At 35.3% G+C, this 13,773-nt stretch overlaps 1 protein-coding gene across 2 annotated transcripts in view; it reads right to left on the bottom strand.

The window, feature by feature from the left end:
* Window positions 1-2,018: 2,018 nt before the first annotated feature.
* LOC105255635 (epithelial discoidin domain-containing receptor 1) overlaps window positions 2,019-13,773 on the bottom strand; it is a 137,089-nt gene continuing 125,334 nt past the window's right edge. For both annotated transcript variants that reach the window (XM_011265043.3, XM_011265042.3), the window contains exons 14-16: window positions 12,748-12,840; window positions 5,312-5,453; window positions 2,019-5,234 (exon numbers count right to left, since the gene is read on the bottom strand). In XM_011265043.3, coding sequence (XP_011263345.2) covers window positions 4,887-5,234; window positions 5,312-5,453; window positions 12,748-12,840 — 583 coding nt within the window. In that variant the 3' untranslated portion in view covers window positions 2,019-4,886. The remainder of the gene's footprint in view (window positions 5,235-5,311; window positions 5,454-12,747; window positions 12,841-13,773) is intronic.

Genomic DNA, 13,773 nt, shown 5'->3' with positions numbered 1-13,773 from the left:
GATAATTTGTTTTAGAAATTTATATCTTATCTGATTGCATTAATAGACTGTTGTATCTTTTTTTTTTATTTATATTAAAGCGAGAATAATCAAAGAACAGCACACGTTGCATTTCGTGTCAGGGATACACTTTAATCGTTATAAAGTGCCGTACATGACTAGTTAATTTCTAAATGTATAGTGTATGTATGCATACATACATACATATGTATATATGTATGTATATATATGTATACAAACACATATACACACACGACTACTGAGTAACATGTATACTTTTATGATTTGTCCCTTAATTGTCGTCTTTATATTATACAAATAATTCCTAGATCGTTGTACATTGTTACGTTACCGATTACCGCTTACACGCAAAATTTACTTACATCTTTCCGCGATTGCTGCCTTATACGACTAATTAAAATATATAGATATATTATAAATACTTGCATTTATATATATATATTTTCCCCGTTTATATATAGTCTACTTAAATCGAGTTTGTTCAAGCTTTATTACTCATAGACAATCTGCTTGATATTTACAGAGATTAGATACAAAATTATAAACAGTTCTTAGTACAAAATAATTTTATGACTATAACGATCAAGGTTCGATAGCGTAGAATAAGCATGGGCAACTCATCGTGATTAGTTTCGTTGTAATTCTTTTCTCTTAAAATCGAATAATTTTACTGATTTTAATTCAATTTCGATGCTTTCGTTTATCGAATAATTTTTAAGAAGGAAATGTTCATATAAAAAAAAATGTAACGCAAAACATAGCCGAGTTGAGTGATATGACCGTGCGTTGCCCATACCTAGATAGAAGATATAACTAGATGAGCTCTTCCCAGTTTTCCCACAATTACCTGTAGACTCCTCGATATTCCAGCATAGACGTTTTAACAATCAGGTATATCGAAATCATATTTCATTATATTCGCGTGAACGAAATATTCATACAACGATTGCATATTAATTTCGTTGCAATCTTTAGCCGCAGTGATATTATTTTGTACGATGTAGTCATTGTTGTGAAATCATTTTCAAATTAAACATGACGATCGTATACAATATACGAATATGCGTGATACTAATCGTGATATTAATGTACGACATTAATGTGTCATTTATTATAATGGAATTACAATTTATTTTTAGCCTGAAAGTATGATTATCAGATCGTGCAAACTATCTTTCTTTCATGAATTGACATATTATTAAACTGCGTTATATATAAAAAGCATAATATCTTTCTCGTCTTTTTTTTTGTGCGCTATAATAGAATTATATAATTATATTAAAATGATATTCGATTGATGAAAATCAAGATTGTTTTATGAAGAGATTATGCTTATTATGAAAATAATTATGAAATGCCAATTCTATCGATTATAGTCGTGTTTCAAGAAAGTCACGATTAGTGCTAAAAATATTTTCTAAAATTCCGAGGCAAGCGTGATTGTCAATCATACGCGTTTAAAAATATATATCGAAGGAATTAGCAGTGTGTCGTGATAAGGATATAGGAATATCTGCAATTAAAATTGAGCTTATTAAGACGTAAGGCCTTTAAGAGAAATAAAATTCTATCGATCTAGCGTGTTCGTACTTTACAATGCTCGATCCGATTATTACTTGTTTCTGATATTGTACGATTACCTCGGTGATGCCATTGACAGAGCTCGATTTGTTCACAAAGAATATAATTAATTATCATTGGAAAAAGGGCACGCTAGGTAGAAATAAGTTATCTATATTATAATAGCGAATCTTTACATAGAGAAAGGATTAGATACGCTTTGTTTGCATTTTATTTCACATTATTCGCTTCTCTCTCTAACATCTTGCAATAAATAATGGAACAATTATAGTTAAATTTATAGTATAAATATGAAACTGCTAGATGTATAATTTTTATGTTCTTTATCACTTTTCATAATTATTTTGCATTTCAATCTTTTTTTAAAGAAAATTAAATAAATATTATCTGATCTTTTATCTGAATTATGATTTATAATAAAAATAAGATATATTCGAATAATCCTTTCGCTAGCAAGATTTTCGAATTGGTAGGTACAGAGAGATAGGTACGTAGGAATATACTAAATTATCACATGAGTAGACAAGTAAGTTACTCGTTAGCAGTAAGGGGCAACAATATAGCCAAAGGCAGCGTTATGCTTATATTGGCGAATCTAAACGCAACTACAATTCATTCTCTATTATCATTCTAAAAGTAATGGCAGTTTGCTTCGGACTAAAACTGTATCGACAATAGGTATTATTGTTTCAACTCAGTCACAATCGCGCGGTGCGAAAAATCGATTGGCCAAAGTTTCGCGATGGCACGAAATTATACGTCTGTTGATCCGGCACTTTTATACAAAATTTAAATTACGCACTTAGAATGTTACACTTAATGCATAATCGATCGGCTATTACTATTTACCTCTGACAATTGCCTATTTCTATTACCTCGTAATCCATACGTGATTTCGCATTGATTTTCTTTTACTCGTCTTAAGATATCTCGATCTCGGTGATATAGAAGCAATTCCAGTTACGTTTAAATTCAACTCGTGTATTTTAACTACATATGGCTATGCCTCCGTATCATCTACTCCTTATGCAGTAGTACATTTTAATTTATATAAATAGTATTTTTTAATGATATAACGGTAACATCGCGCCTATTCGCTAAATGTCGCATAAGTTATTATAGTATTCATCCGGTATGTAAATACGCGAAACTCAAAAGTCGATTAAGACAAATTATCGAAATCGAGTTTATGATGTACGATGGAGATAATGGTATGGCGAGTTCGCTGTTAACTTGAAAATTCAAATCGCTAATTATGGCTACTTTCTATTTTCTTCGTGTTTTTGTTTATTTTATTAAAAAAAAAAACATTCCGATAGCTCGAACTCGTCAATTTATTATCTCACTACGAACATTTTGTCGGAAGCTAAACAATTTCTTTTTATGTTTATGTTTTTGATAATAATAATATCAAATTGTAAGCGAGTGTATAACGCTCTCAGAGAAGGACAGTCAGATTTTTCTGTGATTTTTCTAATTTCACCCATCGTTTCCAAAAAATGCAATGATAACGTTCCTTACTACGGTACGCCTATCTGTACAATATCCTAATTTCATTGATCCCGCCTATCATATAAAGTTACAATTATGATGTGTCATAGTCACATGATACATAGTCTATAATCATTTTTTAATGCAGAATTAGGTAAAACTTTACTCTTCGTCTACTTGCGTTTACAACTTACGATAATTCGTCTAGTGTTATAATATTAACGAATCCCACTCACATACAAATTGTTAACTGCAAATGCAATTAGTGATATCGTTCGAATAAACATGTAGAGAAATCTTTACAGTCGTCTCTGGCTGTCTTTAAAGTTATTTAAATATTCTCATATGCTATATTTCACACGGATGATGTGTTTACAAACCAAAAATAATATTAGAAAGACGATTAATTTCTTCACGATCGAAGAGAGAGAAGGAGAGAGAGATAACGTTATTAATACTACACGATAATCACTCGTCGTTTCGCGATATGTTTTGTGACGATAAAGAATTTCGCGATGTAAATCACATGTAGATTCATCTCACAAATAGATTCAAAATATCTGGGCGATATAATATATATTTTCAAGGAGAGAGTAAAAGAGGAGGATAAACAGAGAGAGACAGAGAGAGAGAGAGGGAGGGAGGCAGATAGAGAAAGACAGAGAGAGAGAGAGAGAGAGGGAGATAGAAAATGAGAAAATAGGCACCCATACGTTCATAAAACACACTCAGTTATAATGCTTTACGATTAACTTGAACAGTTGTTCTAGCGTCTAATATCGTAATAGCTGCTATATTGCCTTACGTCGATGTGATTCACATTTTTTGCATTAAATCCTTAATCGAAATGATATAATCCCGAAGGAATCCTAGTATTATTCTTCTTAAGTAACGATCCCCCTCCTATTCGCGTAATTGTCGCGCCTAGTATAGGTACCCACCCGTGCAGGAATGTTCACAGCTGTATTACAGTTACATGGTATTGCTCCTAAGTTCTCGACAATTGCGAGACGATCTTCTTCGACCTCGCAAACATCCGTCTCTCTCGATGGCATCGGAGATTCTCCACAGAGCGGCTATCTACGACGGGCAAGTTTTTATTCTGCTCTCGTCCGATTGTCGTATTCACAGATTCGTATCCGTCTCTACGTCTTTCTTTACATTCGAGAAAGAATTCTACGCTTATTTTGCTACATTGATCGTTGCACAGTTTGCTGTCGCGAGTAATTTGCGTCGAGATTCGATGTCATTCTCGCGATCTTCGTGCTCTATAAATCGATAAGATATGCACTTTCGTTAGTAAGAATTTCACGGAGCATCAATTCTATTTACGGCGGCACGCGATAGTTCGAATTATTCGTCTATGATGAATTCCGATGTAGAATCTTCGTCTCTCGCGTTTACTCCTCTTCTATCTATTCTAACTGTATGTTTTTCGTTTATCATTACACACGTTATTATTCCGCGAAAAAATGTGTAAATCGAAATAAAATCGAAGGACGATCAATTTCTCTGTCATAAAACTCCAAATCCCAGTCCCGTTTCGTTGACAGGCAATAAAATTCCATCGTTGTACTTATCTCTTCGATGTCGTGATATATATTTGTCGTCTTTCACGCTCTCACCTTTCTCCTTTTTTTTTTCGCCAATCGTTCTCATTCACTCGTCGTTCGCTCCTTGCAATTCTTCAAATGAGGACATTGCCTGCACGTTCGTCGACCCGTTTCAGAACCGAACTTGTTCTGATTCGCGGGATGATTATTAAAAACGTCGCGCTTGTTCGGGGCTCAATATCAGGATGTTGGAGCGTATCCAAGATTTTTCCGCTGCAGAAAGAGCGATATTTCACGGAAAGTCGGTCTCTCGTTCTCCTCTCGCCGCCAGCATTCGAGCATCAGATCGTAGATGTCCTTGGAGGAGGCAGTGGGTCGCGGTAGATAATCAAAGACATTTCTAGAATCCTCCTTGCAGCCATCTTCGGGATTAACGTTGTTGCAATCGGCGGCGTGATGCAGTTGTCGCAGGCTCTGTACCACTTCTTCGTCGGAGAGATGCTCGTAAGGGACGCGTCTCCCGAGGTTCAAAATCTCCCAGAGAGTAACTGCGAAAGCCCACACATCGCTCTTGGTCGTGTACTTTCCCTGAAAATTAGATGCAATTTACAGTTGTCTCATGATTGAATAAATTGTTATTTATATATATTAGTTGATACACTTACCAGAAATATTGATTCCCAGGCCATCCATCGCACCGGCAAGGGCATAGTTCCATCGACTTTGTAGTAATCGCAAGCATACAGTTCGTTGTCCGTGCCAAAGTCCGAGATTTTGATATGATAAGCCTTACCGACTAAACAATTTCTGCAAGCAAAATTATGACTTGTAGAGGATTAAGAGAGGATTTTACTTCTATTTTATCGTGACAAGAATTTCGCATTTTTTCCACGTTTCTATTTTTATATTATTTGATCATCTCCGCGCGTTAATTTATGCAGAGTACTCGGCGCGGAGGATATAATGCTCGCTTTAAAATAATTTTGGGATATTCCTGGATAGCATAATGTTACGCGAGTTTGCGTGCGTCTGTGTGTTATCGATTAGATTAAATACTTTTTGACTCACGTTTGTGAAACGAAAGAGGTGCAGCCAGATTGATCTCTCGTCGGTACATACGTGGAGCGCATAGTATGCCCGTGTATGCAATCTGCATACACGTACGCATTCTGTACATCGTAGTCAACCGGAAGCGAGAATAATTGTCTACATGCAGCTAGTGAGCTCTACAGTACGTGAGCTCTACCATAGTGAACTTTTCTATAAAATATCGGGATCGGAAATTAAAGAGATATATTTTTTAGTGAATCCTTCTTTTTTTATATTTACTATTTGAACTAAAAACACTTCTTATTCAAATATTTAACAATACAGAAGTGCATATCTTTTAAAAAATATTTTGATATTCGAGATTATATTTAACTATTACAAAAATATTGCTAATTTAAACAATAAGATTGGAAACAGTTGTGAATTATTTATATTTCTTTCAATTCATAAAGCACGTACAAAGTCAATGTGTCTGACTATGATATTATAATATCAATTAATTAGCGAATTTCTGACAAAGATAGCGATCATGTAGCATGTATGTATCCTTTTCTACGAATTGGGTCATTCCCCCACCCTTGAAAGCTCAGTATGTTATAGAGCTCAATGGCATTTGCTCGCAAATGTGGTCGAATTTCCTGTTTAAGCACACGCGAATGAGCAATTGTATACGATGCGTAAATAAATTTTGCCCAGCGGATAATCGAAAAGTATTTAATCGGATTGTCGCTTAATGATTATCGTAAATTATTTGCTATAAAAAGAAAGATGTACAACGATAAGAGTATTTATTCACAACGACAACAGCCGCGCTGAGATAGCAGTATATTTTAATCTTGTTGTTAATATTATAATACACGGATATAGTTACTTAATCTTATCGCGTTTGATATTTCATCCACCCGTCCTTTGAACGGGTTTCACGAGAGATACATTCGAGGATCCCCTGAGGAGAACTTAGAGACGGAAAGCATTCATGCAACTCGGCTCAAAGCTCCAGACATTGACCGGCTCGCTTTAAAGACGAACTAATCTTCGCTATCTGAGAAACGGCCAGTCAAACGTTATCCATGGAACAAGGGTATAGAATAGATAGAATCAATTAATTTTGCCGATAGAACAAAGCTCCAATTTGGCGGCAGAACCTGGTTAATTAGGGGCGCTTTATCGATCATTGCTATTGGCTACTTCGCCATCGGGCTACTGCGTCGATGGGGTTGACCCCGGTCCTCCCTATGTTGCAGAGTACGACAGTAATGCAATAAGCCGCGTTCACGCCTCGCATTGAAGCTGTTGTAGGATAAATCAGACGTGATGATCTCCGCTCTATAATCTAGTAGTTAGAACTTTGATCGCTCACATACATTTCAGAAATAATAATTCTAAAAGCATATAAACAAACATAATAATTCATAAAACATATAACGTAAATTACCGAACAAAAATTTATGTATTCATTTCATGATATATCTGAGCATTATCAATTTATTAGTAATTTATTATTTAATAGTAATTAATAATATATTAAATAATATATTATTATATATTTATTTTATATCAGATATTTATTTTATATTTGTTCCATATTTATATTTTATATTTATATGTTTATATATCTATTTTATATATGTATTAAATTTAAATTACTTTAAATTGTCGATGTGTGTATTTCTACAGATATTATCTTAATAAATATTAATACATTCAGAGAAGAAATATTCTATACTAAAATCTTATCTTTTAATTTCTACTACTCCAATATTAATCGTTAACAGAGATTATTATAAAAATAATTACCACTGTTAGAATATTTTAATTTCTTATTTTAATATTTTTTAATTTCACAATTTACATATTTTATTTATCTTTTATTTTATGTTAGTAGAAGAGAATTTAAATTTAGAATTATTATTGTGTGAGAAACGAGAATATATTGATAATAATATACTAGGTGTAATCGTTACAAAAAAAAAGTAAAGAAGAATCGTGAAATATCGGGTTAAAATTAGGCTATAAGAATATAACGCGAAAGGCCTTTTCACCTTTTATCGAAATCAAAACAAAAGCAGGTTTTCTTGTCAGAGAGTGGGAATCTACATCCGCGATGATTTCTTTGGTGGATGAGGAGAGATTCGCCTCTGTCATTGTGTAAGTTGCACAAGTTGAAGTTAAATTTGGAATCGTTTGACCATTTGACACAAGGACCGGCGCTATTGTCGATAAGAACAAGAACATTAAGTGTACTTGGCCGATTGACACGGCTGTATAATGAAGTCGAGGCGAAGTATCGACATTCAAGTTGAACAGTCGTCGGCCAAGTTAGATTGAAAGTTGAATATTGGACATGCTCGTTGCAAAAGAAACAAATGGTTTCGATCAAAGTGGGAAAAATGGCGAGAGCACGGTGAGAAAACGCGTACGGGAAAAGCCGTTCTTTGAATTTTTAACCGATTATTCCAGAGCGTAAGCTCTCGTCGGCGGAGAATAAAACTCTCGGTTTTCAGTATCTTCGAAAGTGGATAGAAGAAGAATCCCCTCAAAATTGCAGTCTAAATTTAATATTAAGATCAATGAAACAGGATAACTGTTACGAATAAACGTACCAATATCGAAAGCCTGCGAATGTTTAAATCAATATTTGATTATACTTGTTGCAAAAAAGGCATTCTATAAAAATAAAATGGATTTTTAGCAAAATGTTAAACAAAGTTTGTGTAAAAATTGTACATTTTTACATTAATGATTATAGAAAAATCCTACAACGTTAGAGAGATCTTTGCCAAGTAAATATTATTAAAATTAGAATTGTAAATGCGAAAACAAAACCGCATAATATTCTAAATGTAAGAATCAATAGTAGAAGCGAGATAGAAGGTCCCCGATATTAAGTATTATCTACACTTTAAAGAAAACTCGCCCGGCATACATTTGCGATTCAAAATAGGATGAAGGAAATCTCTTTTACCGGAATACGAAATATCCACATACAGGATGCGAGTTTTTTTTTTTTTCGTTTTTGCTCTTTTATTCAGATGCACGTTTATTCGCAATATTTGCCCCGCTATAATCAATCTCCGCCATTAAAAAAAAATAACATTATCAGCGTTTATTGGCGGAACCGTTTTACAGCAAATCATAAGATTTTACTCTCGTTCACGTGTAATATCCTATCTTTATATTTCTCTCGATTGGACAAACGCTCTCGTACGAGAACGAATCCGCTATCCTTTCCATCTTTTAAAGCATTACATACAGCTATCAATTTTCTCATTCGTTCGTATTCCTTTTCCATCCGAGCCAATTGAATTGCATTACCGTTTGATCAGCAATCGATCCTTTCCTTCTTTTACACTTGGCACGGTTCCGACAATGACTCTATAGCTATACGCCGCGGATTGGCGAATGAAATAAGAAGTCGCGATGGATTGGCAGTTTGTCTCGAGCGAGGAACATTCCCGTTTTCTCCGATTCTGTTTAAACTCCGCAGTTTAAAATTCTCCATCGGATTCGATTTAAATGAATAAAAATGTTTCGGCTCGCTCTCTTTTACATTTATCGCGACAGATAAATCGCGCGCAGAGATCGCCCGATAGAAAGGGCAGAAATGCATTTCGAAAGTATCGCGTATGCGCCATTGATATCCGCAATGTCCATTTCTCTTTTGACGCCGCCAGTCACGAAGAATTTATGCCCCATAGTGGAATTCCCATACGGTCGCGTATTTCACTGAATATCGTCGGTTCGTCACGCTGACATGCGCCATCAAAGTGGAAGTTCAGCGGTGCCATTAAATTCTGATTAAATTTTGATTAAATCCCGGAACCTGTACCAAAAGGTATCGATCTATTTGCAATGCGATCGGATCGTATCGCGCATTTTTTCTCACAAAAGCACGGATAGAGATAACGCGCCGCGGTTTCGATGCGAGCGCCACTAAAATTTTATAAAGCCTCATGTGTAGCTTGTTAAAAAATTAACTAAGGGATTATAGCCGCCGCAATCGCACAAGCATGGACATTTCCGTTCTCTTGCGAATGCCGTTGAAAATATTTTGGAATTTATTGCAACGCCATTAGCATTCCGTCGTGAAAATGTAACACAAATTGGATATCTCGTTTCGAACGCTACAGTGAGCGCGTTACTTGTCAATTATCGTGAAAAACTATAAATTTAAAAGAATGACAACGTCAAATTTTATTTTTTATTTATATTGAATATTTTATCTTCTAAATTAATGCTTTATTGATATAATTGTACGTGATGATGGAGCACGTGAGAGGGAGAGAGAAAGAGAAAGACAGAAATGACACCGAACTAGTTTTGTCGATATTTCTGGAGCTATTTCTCCAATCGACGAATCAAACCTGTCCTCAAAAATGCTGACAGTTGATATCCATTATCGAAGCTTCGCGCAAGAAAATGTTTTTCGCTTTACTATTAATATTTACAAGCGCGAGTTTGAGAGACACTGTCCAGCCGGAAACTAGGTCCCGCGTGCTATGAGAACTCGGTGGTTTACGTGGGTGCGCGAAAGGTATACATATATGCACATATGTGCATATAAACGTCCTATCGATTCGGCGAGATGGCCATTGCATTTCAATAACAACCAGAGATGGACTTCGTTCTATATACAGGTTGTACTTCGTCGACTAGCGGTCATCGCGGTATTGCTCTGTACACGTTATATGGTTTGAGGATCATTACAAAGATTTCGCGATATGAACGATATTAAAAATTTGCAGCTTAAATGGAATTTATTTGAGAAAAAGTATACGAAATTTAAAAGAAAATATACACGATTGTCATGAAATTATTATATAACGAATCAACGATGCAATTTTTTAAAAATATAGATTTTGCGTACTGTAATATTTTGATTGGCCAATGCATATTTTTGTATCCTTTGACGCAATATTTTTATACATTTTATAAATGTTTGCGTATTAATCGATGGAAAATTCGAAGATTAATTAATTATTTTTCTCGGCAACTTTCGCGAATATTAACATTTCATTATCGACACAAGGTTCTTAATTTTTTAACGGCCACGCTTTTAGCGAAAAACGTATCTTGATCGAGAGATAGTAAAAATGTGTCCACTTGGAAAAGCGAAAAGGCAGTCTTTTTCGAGTAATCTTGAATTATATGTAATATCGAAATAATGCGTACGAAAGGTAAAAGTTTCTAGTGCCAGAAAGGAAAATCGACCGTGAATATAACAAGTATTAGACCATTATGTTGGATTGTGGAGGAAGGTGCCTATTGTGCGTTCAAAGTCGCGTGTTCCTCCCAGGGAAAACCCGACGGAATCACTTTGCGCGAGTGGTTTGCGAGGGACACAATGCCAAAAGCTGATCCCGATAGTTACGACGATTGAATGCGCGACTGGCTCAAAAAAAAAAAAAAAACGAGTGAAACGCTGACATTTTCCGTCGTCGATACACACATCCAACATTCACTCACGGAAATAACTAGCCGCTTGCTCTTCTCGTTGCATTCCTCGCGACGATTCACTAACAAATCGTTGATTTCCCATGCGGTTCTCGGCTCGGTTTGTTTTGGGGCTTATGGAAATGCACCGCACGGGGAAGGGGAGGGTGTGGTATAATTCAATTTCGTCCTGAGAGTGGGAGAATCGATATCGGTGTCCCGTCGTCCCGTTTTAACGGATGCGTCGCCCGTAGTAAAATCCTCCCTCCTCGTACATACACGTCCCCCGAGTACGATCACACACATTCGCGAGAACATCTCTGCCAGTTATTAGACTGTGCCAATTAAAGCGGACGGCATAGTCTCGAATCGGATTCGAAAGGCACATCCGTCGAAAGATGCTCTTCGATGAATTAAAGCCCGATAGAACGAACGGCGATCTTGTTAATCGATGAAGCGAAAAGCGAGACGGGAAAAAAATACATCCAACGGGTGAGTGAGTTTATCCCGACAAATAAATCAAGAACGAATCCATTTATCCTTTCCGCAATAACGTAAAAAACGTGCCGCAACATTTACGCCGCATCGTGTCTCTTTCGCGAATGGTTTCGCGACCGACTTTTGAAATTACTTTTCAATAAATTGCGCGGCGCGGAATTGCGTTTTTCAACCTATTTCCGCGGCAGGGATCATCTCCGTGAATTATAACTCCCTTCGTGTATTGTTGCTGCCGCGAAAGCTTAATAATTTTCTCCGCGTCGACAGAGAAGATTCCCTTGTTTATGGCCTTACATCTGCTTGACATATGCATTGAAACGAACTTTGCATTCGCTCTTGTATCTAAATCTCTGATGCAGCTTTCATTCTCATCAAAATTATTAAAATTATTTACGATTATGACCGAAATATATACTATTACGTGAGACGAAAAAGTGCATAAAATGTATAAAGTTATTTGGATTTTGAAGATATATATTATTAGAATTATAAAACGTATGTATTCATTTAAACGTGTTCATCTAAATGCGTTCATTGTTTCGTATATACGCAACAATTTATAATCTTCTTAGAAGAATTTAATAATTTTAAATTTCAACAATATTATGTCTTATTTTAATATTGTAATTGTCACCACAAGAATATATAATTATTTAATTCTACTTTAAGAAGATTATAATCTTTGATTTAAAAATGTTATTTTCTATCTAACATCGTTTCTTTTCTATTCAAGAAAATTAAATCTTAAATCAATACAAGAATATATTTTTCCTGATTGAACTATATAAAATGGCTTCATTCAAGTAAGCAATTATTCAAGCAATTATATTTTCCTTTAATTAACGCAATATAATTTCATTTCAAGATTTTCATGTTGAAACTAAATATATTTTCAAAACAAGAATGTCCTTTTTTTCTGTGTAAGCTATGAATTGTTTAATGTATAAATCGCGTACTTCCACGCAAACTTGGAGTGGGAATTACAGAATGTTTAGGTACAGAGTGAATACTGGTCGAGAGTGATAAAGACGCGTTCGTGGAGTGTAAGTTTATTCTCGGGAGATGAAAGCGGGAATCCGCGCGAGGGATATTCGTTTCGACAAAGTCCCATTGTACTCACCTAGTGGCCAAATCCCGATGAACGAAATTCAGGTTCTCCAGATACCGCATGCCCGATGCGATCTGCGCCGCCATGTAGATGAGACAGTTGAAACTGAAACGACGACGAAGCGGCATGAGTTTCCTACGAAGTTAAGGTATTCGCACTTGCGAATCCTCTCTCGACCGCCGCCACCTCGAAGAGATTCCTCCGAGGTGTAGGTCGACGAGAATCCGGGGAGCGTGCGTCGCTCACGATTAATAAACGTGTCAAACTCGCGCCGAAGAAACTTATTGCGTGTTAACTCGAGCGACGGCGGTTCGTCGGAAATGAAACTGAGTCCTGGTTCGTTAAAGACGATTGCGGCACTCGAGAGCCGTGATCCCGAATACTTTAAACCCGGTTAAAGTAATGCATCGCCGGCAATATATTATCTGCATAATGTGACTACTAACATTACCAGGCGATTAATATTCAGACTAATGAAGAGATTTTCTTTTTAAACTAGCAAGATTATAGATGATGCAATTAGCTTTTTCGTAAAGTAATCGCCTATTTATGATGCTATTTGATTTGGAATCGATTTTAATTAAATTTAAAAAAATTATCTCTGAATTGCATTTGTTAATCATTATATTTAACTTCAAATTTTTAATACTTTATATTTTTTATACAAATATCGTGAATATCAATATCAAGACTGAGAGTATCCAGTAGACAATTTTCTTATTATCTAACGAGATTTCAATACATATCTACAGTTTTAAAATTTTTTCGAAATTACAAAGTTGATACCATTATGTGATATGTTAGAAAAACAAAAAAATTATTTATAATGTGCGAAATTTAATGTTATTCATTGATCTTTTTATCTCTATTATGAAAAAATCCGGCACGTAAACTAGTATGTAACTTATAATATCTATTATCGCTCTAGTAATTGTGTAAATGCGAACTTAAGAATTTTTCAAGTGTTTTGACGTGAAATTGCAAACAAATTAATATCATTTGAAAATCTTTTGCATCAGTTTTCTCCCCCAAAGTATA

The sequence above is a fragment of the Camponotus floridanus genome, unplaced genomic scaffold, assembly GCF_003227725.1.
Source record: "Camponotus floridanus strain SB8 unplaced genomic scaffold, Cflo_v7.5 scaffold14, whole genome shotgun sequence".
Lineage (NCBI taxonomy): Eukaryota > Metazoa > Arthropoda > Insecta > Hymenoptera > Formicidae > Camponotus > Camponotus floridanus.
Note: the sequence above shows the minus strand (reverse complement) of the source record. Positions and strands in the feature narration are given on the sequence as shown.